Source organism: Sinohyriopsis cumingii, chromosome 4 (assembly GCF_028554795.1).
Source record: "Sinohyriopsis cumingii isolate HCF-2022 chromosome 4, ASM2855479v2, whole genome shotgun sequence".
Taxonomy (NCBI): Eukaryota; Metazoa; Mollusca; class Bivalvia; order Unionida; family Unionidae; genus Sinohyriopsis; species Sinohyriopsis cumingii.
The window spans coordinates 16,382,708-16,398,636 of record NC_142964.1 but is presented as its reverse complement, the minus strand read 5'-3'; the positions used below and the strand labels follow the sequence as shown (position 1 = coordinate 16,398,636).

At 35.1% G+C, this 15,929-nt stretch overlaps 1 protein-coding gene across 4 annotated transcripts in view; it reads left to right on the top strand.

Annotated features, from left to right (window-relative positions):
• The window catches only part of LOC149800684 (high affinity cAMP-specific and IBMX-insensitive 3',5'-cyclic phosphodiesterase 8B-like), a 339,962-nt gene that overhangs the window by 263,713 nt on the left and 60,320 nt on the right, over window positions 1-15,929 (top strand). For 3 of the 4 annotated variants that reach the window (XM_089954716.1, XM_089954719.1, XM_089954718.1), the window contains exons 11-12: window positions 3,110-3,280; window positions 10,277-10,334. In XM_089954716.1, the coding sequence (XP_089810842.1) occupies window positions 3,110-3,280; window positions 10,277-10,334 (229 nt within the window). The remainder of the gene's footprint in view (window positions 1-3,109; window positions 3,281-10,276; window positions 10,335-15,929) is intronic. The other variant, XM_089954717.1, reaches the window with a different exon arrangement.

Here is a 15,929-nt window from a genome sequence, read left to right as displayed (position 1 = left end):
TAATGCACCTGTAGATCTGGGTCCGTGTTGTTTGTTGCACTGATTACTTTAGGCAAACTGCACAGATCCAGATCTGCCAGTGCATCATGTGATGGCAGATCTGGGTATGTGCAGTTTGCTGTTGGATTCATCTAATAAGTTAGTATATACTATGACAGTTCCTTACCTTTTGTGATAACTTTTAATCTTGCTGAGTAAAAAAAAATACTGCAATAGATCAGATGCAAATAATGACTGTGTAGTAACATGTTCTGTGCAGTAACTGGTGCAGACCATTTACCTATATGATTTAAGCAAATGAGGTATTGTTTTATTCTGCTGGTGCATGATGGGAAATTTCAGATCAGGGTCTGCACTCCTTACATGTGTGTGTATTATACCAAACTTTGTGTAAAATCCGAACAAACAAGGTATTTTACTTGCTGGTTTGGCACTATATAATACATTTCAATAGGGTATTTTTTCATGCTCAAATAACACACATTTTGATACCAGATTGAATCCTAATCATCAAGACACTTATTCTAATTTTAAGAATATATTAAAGTGGCCAGTGATAAAGATTTGCCATGAGAGGCTTGATTAAATGGCTCTAATTGAAAAGTGTTCACTCTGTAAACAAGTTGTTGTTTTGGGTTTAATGCCATTTTTCAGCACATGAGAGACTATACATGGCATCCAGAATTACTGGTGGAGGAAGAACCCGGGAAAACCCGGTATGAACCAGCTACCCATGGGAAACTACAGACAAAAGCTTTCTCTCATACAAACATTGGCCAAGCCCAAGACTAGAACACACACCAACAGAGGTGAGACGGCAGTGATTGTTAAAGGCAAGTGCTTTCGAACATTATGTCGGGGGTTGGGGGTGGGCCTCTATGTAAGCAAGTACTATCATTTCATACATGCATAAAATAACCAGTACTTCATTCAGTTGTGTTGACCTAATGAGCCATAGAACTGTATTGACTTTGATTGCAATAGGAAAAAGATGCTAAAGCTTTTTTGACCAAAATATGCTGATTTTAATTAAACTGTTTTGTGTATTTTTAACACTTGCTTTTCTCATCAATTTATTTGTGTAAAATAAAAACTGCTTATCCTAAACTCTGGTTATACTTTGGTAAGTCATTTTTGTTGCAGATCATTCTACATGCACATTTTGTGGCCTATTTACCTACTGCACCAGATGACTACTAACATGAATTTTCTTAATATTTCTACTAATAAATTTTGGTTTGGTTTCATATTTTATGGCACATCAACACTAGTAGGTCATTTTGTGCTGAGATAATTGGAGTATAGTGCCTTGCCCAAGGACACAATAGTAACCAGTCCAGGCTGACCTGAAGGTTGGATCAGAACCTATCTGGCACACTAACCTTGGAGTCAGTGTGTCAAAATTATGATTGAAAATATATATATCATTCATATTATTTAAGGATATATAGACAATGCATTTTCATTGATTGAACTTCTGTAAAGCTAATAGGCCAAATAATTGAATAATTTGAAATAATATTTGCTTTTGCTGATACTATAGGAACATAATGTCAAAATAATGATCAGTTTGTCTAATAAATACAGAGTTATGGTTACAAACAATTCTGATTTAATAAAGCAGTAATTTTATTAAAGGTAGGTGAGTTGTCTTCAAAATGTATAGCTGTGCATTGGGTCATCTATTTTACATTAGAAGGGGATCCCAAGAGTTCTGGCATACAGCTACAAATTTTGGTGTGAGAGCAATTAGTTTTAGACAGTACAGTTTTGACCAAAATAGAAGTTTTTAACATTTACGATATTATATTTAGTTGCAGGTCAAAGAAATTTCAGAATTAGGTATAGCCCAGTGAGCTACCAGGAAAACAAAAAGGTAGTCCAGATTAAATTCAGTTGCCCAGAGTAGATAACTAAATATGCAACTTTTATCTTCAAGATTTCCATATTTCCTTGTTATGTCTTATTATTATTTTTATTATTATTATTTATAGTTATGCTTGAAAAATATGGAACAAGTTATCAGATGTAATGTAGACATGAATGGTCTGTCCGAATGCAACTTATGGTAACCCAGGCCAAGAATTCTGGTAACCTGGGTAAGCAAATATAGTAACCCAGGTCAGGAATCAAGGAAACACAGGTCAGGAATTATGGTAACCCGGGCCAGGAATTATGGTAACCCATACCAGATTATTATGGTAACCCAGCCAGTAACTCTGGTAATCTGGGTCAGGAATTCTGGTAACACAGACCAGGAATTCTGGTAACCCAGACCCGAACATTATGTGCAAATTGTGTTGACAGTGTGCCTATTCAGTATTTCCCAAAATATTAATTGTGTGTGTGTGTGTGTATTTGCTGATTCCTCATCCAATAACCATTTTTTCACCCCATTTGGTGTGACATGTAAATTGGGAATCCTTCATTTCTATCATGAGACACTCTTCAATTATCAGGCTTCTGTTATCTTGTTCAAGATACCTGTCTACTTTGTTCTGACATAGGAAGTTCACACTATTGTTCACATGATTCTACATGAATGTTATTAAACTATCTTTTTTATATGCGTTAGTTTGCCTTTTTGCTTTTAAAACTCATTTTCATAGATAGATGATATATATTATTTGTCTACTTGGTATTTGATCATGTAAAAGTAACAGTCAAACTTGATTTGTTATTAACATGCATTTGTCAGAGCATGGGGTAAACGTATTGAACCATTGGGCTCTGAGTCTTTCACGGTGTTGTTGGAAAGCTTCTCAGTCTTTCATCATGCTGTTGGAGAGCTGCAGTGGCTCGGTAGTTAATGCATTTGACTTGTGACCATATATTAGTCCAGGTTGGTTACTTGAATTTCCTTTCGGCACTCAACCTTCAAATTGTTACAGTGGCATAAACTACCAGAAACCAAACCATTACTCACTGGCAAATTTTTACACAATGACAAACAGTAAATCATGCTTGCCCCAGTCTGATGTCCAAAGAGAGGATAAATACAAAATAGTGTACAAATATTTTTAAAAAAAAGAAGTTTTGTTACAGTTGTTGTCATCAATATATCTATAATCACTGCTTTTCTACTAACAAATGTTTCTTCTATTTCTAGGTTATAAATATAATTAATGCTGCACAAGAAAATAGTTCCATAACCGTAGCCCAAGCATTAGACAAAGTTTTAGATATTTTACGTAGCAGTGAACTCTATTCTCCATACTTTGCACAACAAATGAAAGATGATGATCCCATGACAAGTGACTATCTTGGTGGATTAGTATCGGTAAGATTTCTGGCATGTAGAGTTTTAATTTTAAACAGTAAGCTCTATATATATATATATATATATATATATATATATATATATATATATATATATATATATATATATATATATATATATATATATATATATATATATATTGACATGTATTTAAATATACTTTCTTATCAAATTGGCAAAAATTCTGTTGATTGAAAAAATCTCTTTCATATGTGCTTTTAAGCTCACCATAGTTACACCTTGAATTCAGATGTCTAATCTGCCAGTTCCTAATATTTATTATGGAGAGCAATGTGAGTTATGTCCCTTGAATACCAGTGGTACCACATATCATGCATGTATTGGGTAAGGATGATTTACTCAACTTTCTCATACATTTTTTGATAATTTCTCTAATTACAATAGAATCATATAGAGTCTTGTTTTATTATATTTGCAATAGTATTGACTAATTTAAATTTCCTAACAAAATGTAATCAATATTGCAGTGGAATTAATGCAGTATTAGAGGAGTACATTGTTTAGTGCTGCTTGAATTGACATTTTTCAGTGCTAGTTAATATCTCCTGTGAAAAAGGTGTGTGTCAACCTTTAGTTTCATTCAGCCAGTCCCCAATATTTGTCCATGTGATTTCTGTCATGCAAGGGTTTTGTAAAATACTTCATTGATCACCATTGCCAAAAAAAGAAGCTTTGTACAAATGAAAATCTGCAAAACTAAATGTGCTGTCTTCAGTAATTTGTGACAGAGTTGTAGTGTCAGGTGATCAAACAATATTTCCACTCTTTTCTACATCATCTATCATAATTCAAAAGAATTAAGCTAAGGTTAATTTGCAACACACTCACAATCCAGTTAATGTGAATTTATGTTTTCTTCTAGCACCTCCTGTCATTCTTAACTGGAAATATGACAAAAATGCAACTTAGCAGATAACTATTACTGCCCCACTGTAGCTATATATTACTAGCTGAGCTGTTGACAAATGTTCTTAATGCTTACACCCTTGATTCTCAGTTTAAAAGAATTCACAACTTAATTACACAGCGAATTGAGGAACTTAAGTCATTTTCCTATGTTACCTTGCTAATTAGCGATTCATTGACATACATTTCCAGACATATAGAAAAATCATTTCTCAGCATACATGATGCTTATCATTTAAGACAGATAATTTACTTCTCACCATGAGTACATGAAATCTTTATGATACATTCCTATTACATACAAAACAACTGAATCCAAACTCATTCATATAATACACAAGTCATTGAACATTTGAGACAAAGTGCATGCAGACAATTCTGAATTCAAGGAAATATTGATACATGAATTTAATATGAAAAAATTCAATAAATAATTACTAACTTACATCAATGAACATAATATTGTATGCAACTGAGACTTGTGCTTTATTTTGGACTCACACCTTTCTGTGAAGTCGAATCTCTCCTTTCATGTTCCTCACTTTCTAACACACTCCCCTTAGATACTTTAATGAGAAAAGTACTTTTTACTAATATTGGAGCTAAAGTCTGGCTTGCCTCAGAAACTTTGACTAATTTCATAAGGGGAATTTCATAAAAGAATGAATTCCATCTGGGAACACATACACCTCGTTTTAACTTGGTCAATCAGAATTATATTCTTTACCGTCCAAAACTTGTATCACTCCCATCAAAGTTAGAATAATCCTCTCTAGTCTTCCTTTATAAATAACTATTCTGGAAAATATCATTTGATACCAGTTTCAAATGGCCCAAGCTTTCCTGAATTTTTCTCTAGTTTGTCTCATCTCTTTTCAGTTACCACTTCATGACCTTACAATGACAAATCTGTCAGATCATTATCGAATGGACTCTGATTAAAATACTAATTAAAATTCAGTTCATGCCCCAAACAGAGCAGATTCCATCCCTTGCAGTCAGCAATTTATGGCGAGTCAAGCCCATACATCCAACTTAATGGTTATGTCTCACATTGACCATGACAGATTGTACGGCAGAGTTGTCTATACATAATGTATCGCAAGTCTAGCCCATACATCTAACTTAATGGTTATGTCTCACATTGACCATGACAGATTGTACGGCAAAGTTATCTATACACAATTTATGCTGAGTCTAGCCCATACATCTAACTTAATGGTTACCTCTCACATTGACCATGACAGATTGTACGGCAAAGTTATCTATACACAATTTATGGCGAGTCTAGCCCATACATCTAATTTAATGGTTACATCTCACACTGACCATGACAGATTGTATGGCAAAGTTATCTATACACAGTTTTACACTATTACATAAGCTCACCATTTAAAGTTTGTCTTTGAACAATACCTTGAACCAAATATCATTATTATTATTACATTATCAACATTGCTTTATGAGCACTATTTAATGAAATCATAAAATAAGTGTATATATTGTTTTCTCACAAATTTATGTTCCACAGAAGATTACTGTATTCTGCTCCCCTTTAATCCATCCTGTAAAATTTTTAAATCACCACTGACTTAAAATAATTACTGACACCAAGACAAGAAAATCCAGATTTGACTAAGGTTGTCTGTGGTTTATGATTTTGACAGGAAATTAGGATGATTCAGGGCTTGTTACTTTGACATCAGCACCTTTCATTGCTCTGTTAATTACCTTATATCTTTGTGCTAAAATAGGGTATTCAATAGATGCATACCCTTGGTTATTGACACTGGGTATTCAATAGATGCATACCCTTGGGTATTGACAAAGGGTATTTAATAGATGCATACCCTTGGCTTTTGACACAGGGTATTCAATAGATGCATACTCTTGGCTTTTGACACAGGGTATTCAATAGATGCATACCCATGGCTTTTGACACAGGGTATTCAATAGATGCATACTCTTTCTTGACTTTTGACAGAGGGTATTCAATAGATGCATACCCTTGGCTTTTGACACAGGGTATTCAGTAGATGCATATCCTTGGGTATTAACACAGGGTATGCAATAGATGCATACCTTTGGGTATTGACACAGGGTATTCAATTGATGCATACCTTTGGCTTTTGACACATGGTACTGTATTCAATAGATGCATGCCCTTGGGTATTGACACAGGGTATTCATTAGATGCATACCCTTGGGTATTGACACAGGGTATTCAATAGATGCATACCTTTGGCTTTTGACACAGGGTATAGATGCATACCCTTGGCTTTTGACACAGGGTATTCAATAGATGCATACTCTTGGCTTTTGACAGAGGGTATTCAATAGATGCATACCCTTGGCTTTTGACACAGGGTATTCAATATATGCATACCTTTGGCTTTTGACACAGGGTATTCAATAGCTGCATACCTTTGGCTTTTGACATGGGGTATTCAATAGATACATACCCTTGGGTGTTGACACAGTGTATTAAATAGATGCATACCCTTGGGTATTGACACATCAGTTTTAAATAAGACCCATTTTGCAAGTGCAGAAATTTCAAATTGTTCGTCTTTTCGATGCACATAGATTTGGGTTAGAGCATTAGTCTTGATTTGCCTTCAGCTTAGTTTCTCATTAAGAGTACACTGTCCATGACAAATTAACTGTCGGAGGCACTGATTGACATCTGCTCAACAACAGTTTAGATCTTGATGGCCAATAATATCACACCAATGGAAGATATGTATGAACTGGGTGGAGCTGACAGTTCTCTGAAGTCAGGCCTAGATGGAGCTGAATTAGGATGGATTGCTTTGAGATTACATATGAAATTTATGATAGAGGAAGAGGAAACAATTACGACATGAATGGACCGCTTTTTAATCAAATATTAGCATTTGTATGTTTAAACCTCTAATTATAATCAACTGGTCAGAACTGGAGCATATGGCAGTTTGCGAAGCTGGTTATTTTTTGGCAATTAATTTGCTTCCATCAACAAAACGTTTAAAACCTAAAACATTTTAATTACTGGATCATTCAGAACAAATTGAAATCACATAACACTTAGTGCATAAATCTGAACTTTAAAATCAAAATGGTGCAAAGAAGTATATTTTCTTTTCTGTCTCAATGTCAGAAATGACCTGCTGGTGATGAAATTTTCTGACCCTCAGACTCCAAAGAAATATAAAAGATAGTTTCAGCCCAGAGGACAAGGAGAAGAGTCAATCTCCAAAAATTTGTCAAAAAATTTAAGGATGAGTGGAAAGGGAACTGACAATTCTCTGATGTATATCCTTGATACTTGAATAATATATAATCCTCATAGTTGTATGGGTATATGTTTGGCATATAAAATTATTTGAGCAATTCATAATAGAATATGTTGAGAAGATGAAATATAATAAAGTTTAAAATAACCTTCAGTCTGTTTCATATACAAAATATACACACAGTAACACATAGATACAGAAACACTTTTATAAAAATCCGATTGTATGTTTCTTACAAATTACTGTTTAAGTATTTCTCATTATTCAGCAAAGATAAGAAATCTTAAACATCATTTGTTTCCACCAATAACGAGGAATCACAGCTATGGGCTCATGACTGTCCAAAAGAATTGACTCTCGAGATTTCAATTTCGACTCTAGAAATGTTCATTTGGACTCTTGAGATTTTGGGGTCAGAGGTCAACTGACTCTTAAGTTTTGAAATTTATTGAGAACCCAGTAAAAGACTATAACAAGTTCTCAACAGTTGTTATAATAAATTTGGCTTAGTGGGTGAGATGGCAAAAATTATGTTCTCATGGAAGCACTCATGGACATAGCTTTGATATTCAGTTGACTTTTTCATATTTGAATAGAAAAGGTTATCCCTTTTGTGATGATGGATTTTAAACTGGACTAAATAATATTTAAACAAGAATTTAACTTGTTATTATTTCTTACAGTGTTTCCTTGAGTAGGCAATTCCCAACATTATCATTGATCAATATTTTGTCAGCTATTTTGTTATTTCAGAAAATAAATTATTTTAAAAAAGAATATCTTACAGAATATGCTTTTTTTTAAAATTAAAAGTTGCACATTTCATGAATTAATACTTTTTGTGCTAGCTACCATTCTCAGTGGTAAGGCAGGCAATATATTAAAACTTTCATGCACCAATTTTGATCACGATTTTTCAATACTTGGCAAATAAAAGCTGATACTTTTCTTTCTCTACAGGAAAAAAATGCGATCAATTCCTGTCTCTGCATCTTAAGTAGATTTACAAGTTATTAGAAGCATGTGTGTGTTTGTGATATTTCTGCATGTATGTTTGTGTGTGTACTGCTGAGAAAGTGTTAGATTTTTATGTCAGTTTTTTTTTTTTGTGTTGTATACTAAATTGTTATAAGAGGACAAGTTAGATGAGGGCAAACAATGACTTGATGATATAAAGGGAGGTAACTCTGGCTATCAACTCATAAAAAAAAATTATGTTCTTGACATTTTCGTCAAACATAATGTCCACTGGATTTCAAAAGAAATCCTATGAAAGCCTATGGACACATAAAACTGTTCCAGACATCTGTCACACAAAATAGTATAAATTAGATTGCAAGGGAGATAATTATGAAACATATAAACACATTAACAAATTCTATTCCTGACAGCTGTCACTCAATATTTAGTATGTTAATTAGAATTTTAGGGAGATAATTATAATAACTTATGAACACGTGTAAAGACTGTTCAAGGCATATGTCATACAATATAATGTCCAGTAGTTGTAAAGGGATATAATTATGAAACCCTATCAAGACATTGTTATTAAGGGTTTAATACCATTTTTCAATACATGGTACGCTGTACATGTTGACCAGTATATTTGCTGGAAGAAGAACTTAAGAAAGCCCCAGGACAAACCACTGACCCACATGAAGTTACTTGCAAAACATTCTCATAAACCCATGTTGGCTGAGCTCCAACCCATGTGGACAGATGGCATTGACCTGTAAAAGGTGAATGCCTTAGACCACTCAGCCACCTGGGACCCCATAAACATATGTAACAATTCTTTTGCTGACAACTGTGTACAGTATAATGCCCTTTATGTGTACCTATTGTGAGACATGTACTTTATCCAAATAATTGGTCGTTCATATAACATGTAATTGTTTGCTGAATAAATGGTGATTCCAAGGAATATACAATTGCTACTCCTTATGATGAAAAGATACGGATGACTGGGTCCAGGACAATTTATGTTTTGCTGTATAGCCCTACATGTATTTCATTGTTTGGAAGTGACAAACATATATTTTATTCCTGATAGCATTTAGTCATTTTATATAGCTGGTAATAATAATAACAAATTAGTAATATTTAAGATTACAAGTACATAATGATATATCTAAAAAATATAATGTTTCTTTTATTTCTTTTAAATAATCTCAACTTTATTTATATCATTGTCATGACTATAATTTTTGAATTAAGATGTAATGAATGGGGGAAGGGATGTACTTCCTATTTTTACTGCAGATTTAAATATTCCCTAAAAGTAAAAAATAAAAATAATACTTTGTGATACTGAATATTTATTTCCATGGGACAAAGTCAAAGGGAGGTAATTTGGCATGAATGGTCATTTGGTTGTGTATTATATGTGCCCAGTGGTGTCAGCACAGAACTATTGGTGTTCTGCTGTTTGTTCTGCTTGAACAGGGTAGATTTTCATCTGCCATTTTATTATATACATTCAATTATGTGTTATTGAAATATATCAGTCTGAAATTTTTTTTATGTAGCCACATGCAATAAAAATGTTATAAACACTGTGGCAACATCATCTCTAGAACTACTTTTGTCTTCCATTAATTAAAAAAAATATATCTGACCATAGAAAAGATATATTTTTCATGTCTAATTCATTCATGTATTCATCTTTTTCTCTCATCATTTTCAAGTTTTATGTCGGAATCCAGATTAAAGTTTTCATCAGACAAATTATTTGAAGTACCTGTATGGCATTTACAGATGCTTGATTTATACTTTATATTTTACAAATTTGCAGCAAGATGTAAAGCGCCACCTAAACCCTCAAGATGTACATAATCCATCATCAAAATCAGGTAAGTGTTTAAACAATGGTACACATGCAAATGCCATACCCAATTTTTTTTGTATTAAAGCAAACGAATAGTGTTGTGACATATCCACAGTTATGTAATGCACTACTAGATTTATTTTTTAGCTCTACTGGACATAAGCCAGAGGAGCTTATGGAATTGTCTATCGTCCTTTGTCCATCATTTATCTGTCATTTAGCTTAAGTTTGCTATCACTACTCCTCCAAAACTGCTTGGAGGATTGCCTTGAAACTGTTATCACACACTCCTCCCATGGGTTATTTGGTCCTACATGAAAGATGTGCTGCGCTGACATCCACCACCACAGCCATTTTGAAAATGTTGCTATTGCTGTTCCTCCTGAATTAATGGTCATATCAGCATGGGATTTTACTAAAAGTCGTCTCCTTAATGGATGGTCATATCAACATGGGATTTTACTAAAAGTTGTCTCCTAAATGGATGGTCGTATCAACATGGGATTTTACTAAAAGACTCCTCCTGGATGGATGGTCATATCAACATGGGATTTTACTAAAAGACTCCCCCTGGATGGTAGGTCATATCAACATGGGATTTTACTAAGTCATCTCCTGGATGGATGGTCATATCAACATGGGATTTTGCTAAAAGTTATCTCCTAAATGTATAGTTATATCAATATGGGATTTTACTAAAAGACTCTTCCTGTATTGATGGTCATATCAACATGGGATTTTACTAAAAGACTCCTCCTGGATGGTCGGTCATATCAACATGGGATTTTACTAAGTCGTCTCCTAAATGAATGGCCATATCAACATGGGATTTTACTAAAAGACTCCTCCTGAATGTATGGTCATATCAACGTGGGATTTTACTAAAAGATTCCTTCTGGATGGATGGTCATATCAACATGGGATTTTGCTAAAAGTTGTCTCGTAAATGGATGGTCATATCAGCATGGGATTTTACTAAAAGACTTCTCCTGGATGGATGGTCATATCAACATGGGGTTTTGACTAAAAGACTCCTCCTGGATGGATGGTCATATCAACATGGGATTTTACTAAAAGACTTCTCCTGGATGGATGGTCATATCAACATGGGGTTTTGACTAAAAGACTCCTCCTGGATGGATGGTCATATCAGCATGGGATTTTACTAAAAGACTTCTCCTGGATGGATGGTCATATCAACATGGGGTTTTGACTAAAAGACTCTTCCTGGATGGATGGTCATATAAACATGGGATTTTACTAAAAGACTCCTCCTGGATGGATGGTCATATCAACATGGGATTTAATTAAAAGTCATCTCCTAAATGGATGGTCATATCAACATGGGATTTTACTAAAAGTCATCTCCTAAATGTATGGTCATATCAACATGGGATTTTACTAAAAGACTCTTCCTGAATGGATGGTCGTATCAACATGGGATTTTACTAAAAGACTCTTCCTGAATGGATGGTCATATCAACATGGGATTTTACTAAAAGTCTTCTAAATGGATGGTCATATCAATGTGGGATTTTACTAAAAGACTCCTCCTGGATGGATGGTCATATCATCATGGGATTTTGCTAAAAGTCATCTTCTAAATGGATGGTCATATCAACATGGGATCTTACTAAAAGTCGTCTCCTAAATGGATGGTCATATCAGCATGAGATTTTACTAAAAGTCATCTCCTAAATGGATGGTCATATCAACATGGGATTTTACTAAAAGTCATCTCCTAAATGGATGGTCATATCAGCATGAGATTTTACTAAAAGTCATCTCCTAAATGGATGGTCATATCAACATGGGATTTTACTAAAAGTTGTCTCCTAAATGGATGGTCATATCAGCATGAGATTTTACTAAAAGTCATCTCCTAAATGGATGGTCATATCAACATGGGATTTTACTAAAAGTCGTCTCCTAAATGGATGGTCATATCAGCATGAGATTTTACTAAAAGTCATCTCCTAAATGGATGGTCATATCAACATGGGATTTTACTAAAAGTCGTCTCCTAAATGGATGGTCATATCAGCATGAGATTTTACTAAAAGTCATCTCCTAAATGGATGGTCATATCAACATGGGATTTTACTAAAAGACTCCTCCTGGATGGATGATCATATCAACATGGGATTTTACTAAAAGTCATCTCCTAAATGGATGGTCATATCAGCATGGGATTTTACTAAAAGTCATCTCCTAAATGGATGGTCATATCAACATGGGATTTTACTAAAAGACTCCTTCTGGATGGATGGTCATATCAACATGGGATGTTACTAAAAGTCGTCTCCTAAATGGATGGTCATATCAGCATGAGATTTTACTAAAAGTCATCTCCTAAATGGATGGTCATATCAACATGGGATTTTACTAAAAGAAGACTCCTGGATGGATGGTCTTATCAGCATGGGATTTTCACTAAATTATTTCTTATGATATTTGGTTACTTCTGAATGAAAATGGTGCCAATCTGAAATCCATCATTATGGCCAAAGTGGCAGTCTGCTAAATCTTTTTATTGCTTCTTCTCTTAGATGGATGGTCATATCAACATGGGGTTTTCACTTAAAGATTTCCAGTGATGCTTAATTGGTTCTAAATAAAAATGGTGCTGAACTGACATGCAGTATGGCCATCACAGCAGCCATATTGAAAATCTTGTTATTGCTTCTCCTTCTAAAGCAGTAGTCATATCTGCTTATGGTATTCACAGAAAGACTCCTTGTGGTCCTAAATTAAAATAAGCAGTAGTCATATCTGCTTATGGTATTCACAGAAAGACTCCTTGTGGTCCTAAATTAAAATGGTCTGATATCTAATATGGATGCCACAGCTAGAAAATCTTGTTATCACTATTCCTCCCGAATATACTTGTAATGTCACGTTTGTCTTAAATGAAAATGGTGCCAGTCCAGTGTCCAATAGGGCCACCATATTAGCCATCTGATAAATCATTTTGTCACTACTCCTCCTGAATGGATGGTCATATCAACATGGGGTTTTGACTAAAAGACTCCTCCTGAATGGATGGTCATATCAACATGGGATTTTACTAAAAGACTCATCCTGAATGGATGGTCATATCAACATGGGATTTTACTAAAAGACTTCTCCTGGATGGATGGTCATATCAACATGGGGTTTTGACTAAAAGACTCCTCCTGAATGGATGGTCATATCAACATGGGATTTTACTAAAAGACTTCTCCTGGATGGATGGTCAAATCAACATGGGGTTTTACTAAAAGACTTCTCCTGGATGGATGGTCATATCAACATGGGGTTTTACTAAAAGACTTCTCCTGGATGGATGGTCATATCAGCATGGGATTTTACTAAAAGACTTCTCCTGGATGGATGGTCATATCAACATGGGGTTTTGACTAAAAGACTCCTCCTGAATGGATGGTCATATCAACATGGGATTTTACTAAAAGACTTCTCCTGGATGGATGGTCAAATCAACATGGGGTTTTACTAAAAGACTTCTCCTGGATGGATGGTCATATCAACATGGGATTTTACTAAAAGACTTCTCCTGGATGGATGGTCATATCAACATGGGATTTTACTAAAAGACTTCTCCTGGATGGATGGTCAAATCAACATGGGGTTTTACTAAAAGACTTCTCCTGGATGGATGGTCATATCAACATGGGGTTTTGACTAAAAGACTCCTCCTGAATGGATGGTCATATCAACATGGGATTTTACTAAAAGACTTCTCCTGGATGGATGGTCAAATCAGCATGGGATTTTACTAAAAGACTTCTCCTGGATGGATGGTCAAATCAACATGGGGTTTTACTAAAAGACTTCTCCTGGATGGATGGTCATATCAACATGGGGTTTTACTAAAAGACTCTTCCTGGATGGATGGTCATATCAACATGGGATTTTACTAAAAGACTCCCCCTGGATGGTAGGTCATATCAACATGGGATTTTACTAAGTCATCTCCTGGATGGATGATCATATCAACATGGGATTTTACTAAAAGACTTCTCCTGGATGGATGGTCAAATCAACATGGGGTTTTACTAAAAGACTTCTCCTGGATGGATGGTCAAATCAACATGGGGTTTTACTAAAAGACTTCTCCTGGATGGATGGTCATATCAACATGGGGTTTTACTAAAAGACTTCTCCTGGATGGATGGTCAAATCAACATGGGGTTTTACTAAAAGACTTCTCCTGGATGGATGGTCATATCAACATGGGGTTTTACTAAAAGACTTCTCCTGGATGGATGGTCAAATCAACATGGGGTTTTACTAAAAGACTTCTCCTGGATGGATGGTCATATCAGCATGGGATTTTACTAAAAGACTTCTCCTGGATGGATGGTCAAATCAACATGGGGTTTTACTAAAAGACTTCTCCTGGATGGATGGTCATATCAACATGGGATTTTACTAAAAGACTTCTCCTGGATGGATGGTCATATCAACATGGGGTTTTGACTAAAAGACTTCTCCTGGATGGATGGTCAAATCAACATGGGGTTTTACTAAAAGACTTCTCCTGGATGGATGGTCATATCAACATGGGGTTTTACTAAAAGACTCTTCCTGGATGGATGGTCATATCAACATGGGATTTTACTAAAAGACTCCCCTTGGATGGTAGGTCATATCAACATGGGATTTTACTAAGTCATCTCCTGGATGGATGATCATATCAACATGGGATTTTACTAAAAGACTTCTCCTGGATGGATGGTCAAATCAACATGGGGTTTTACTAAAAGACTTCTCCTGGATGGATGGTCAAATCAACATGGGGTTTTACTAAAAGACTTCTCCTGGATGGATGGTCATATCAACATGGGGTTTTACTAAAAGACTTCTCCTGGATGGATGGTCAAATCAACATGGGGTTTTACTAAAAGACTTCTCCTGGATGGATGGTCATATCAACATGGGATTTTACTAAAAGACTTCTCCTGGATGGATGGTCAAATCAACATGGGGTTTTACTAAAAGACGACTCCTGGATGGATGGTCATATCAACATGGGGTTTTGACTAAAAGACACCTCCTGAATGGATGATCATATAAACTTGGGGTTTTACTAAAAGACTCCCCCTGAATGGATGATCATATCAACATGGGATTTTACTAAAAGACTTCTCCTGGATGGATGGTCATATCAACATGGGGTTTTGACTTAAAGACTCATCCTGAATGGATGGTCATATCAACATGGGATTTTACTAAAAGACGACTCCTGGATGGATGGTCATATCAACATGGGGTTTTGACTAAAAGACGACTCCTGGATGGATGGTCATATCAACATGGGGTTTTGACTAAAAGACGACTCCTGGATGGATGGTCATATCAACATGGGGTTTTGACTAAAAGACACCTCCTGAATGGATGATCATATCAACTTGGGGTTTTACTAAAAGACTCCCCCTGAATGGATGATCATATCAACATGGGATTTTACTAAAAGACTTCTCCTGGATGGATGGTCATATCAACATGGGGTTTTGACTTAAAGACTCATCCTGAATGGATGGTCATATCAACATGGGATTTTACTAAAAGACTTCTCCTGAATGGATGATCATATCAACATGGGATTTTACTAAAAGAC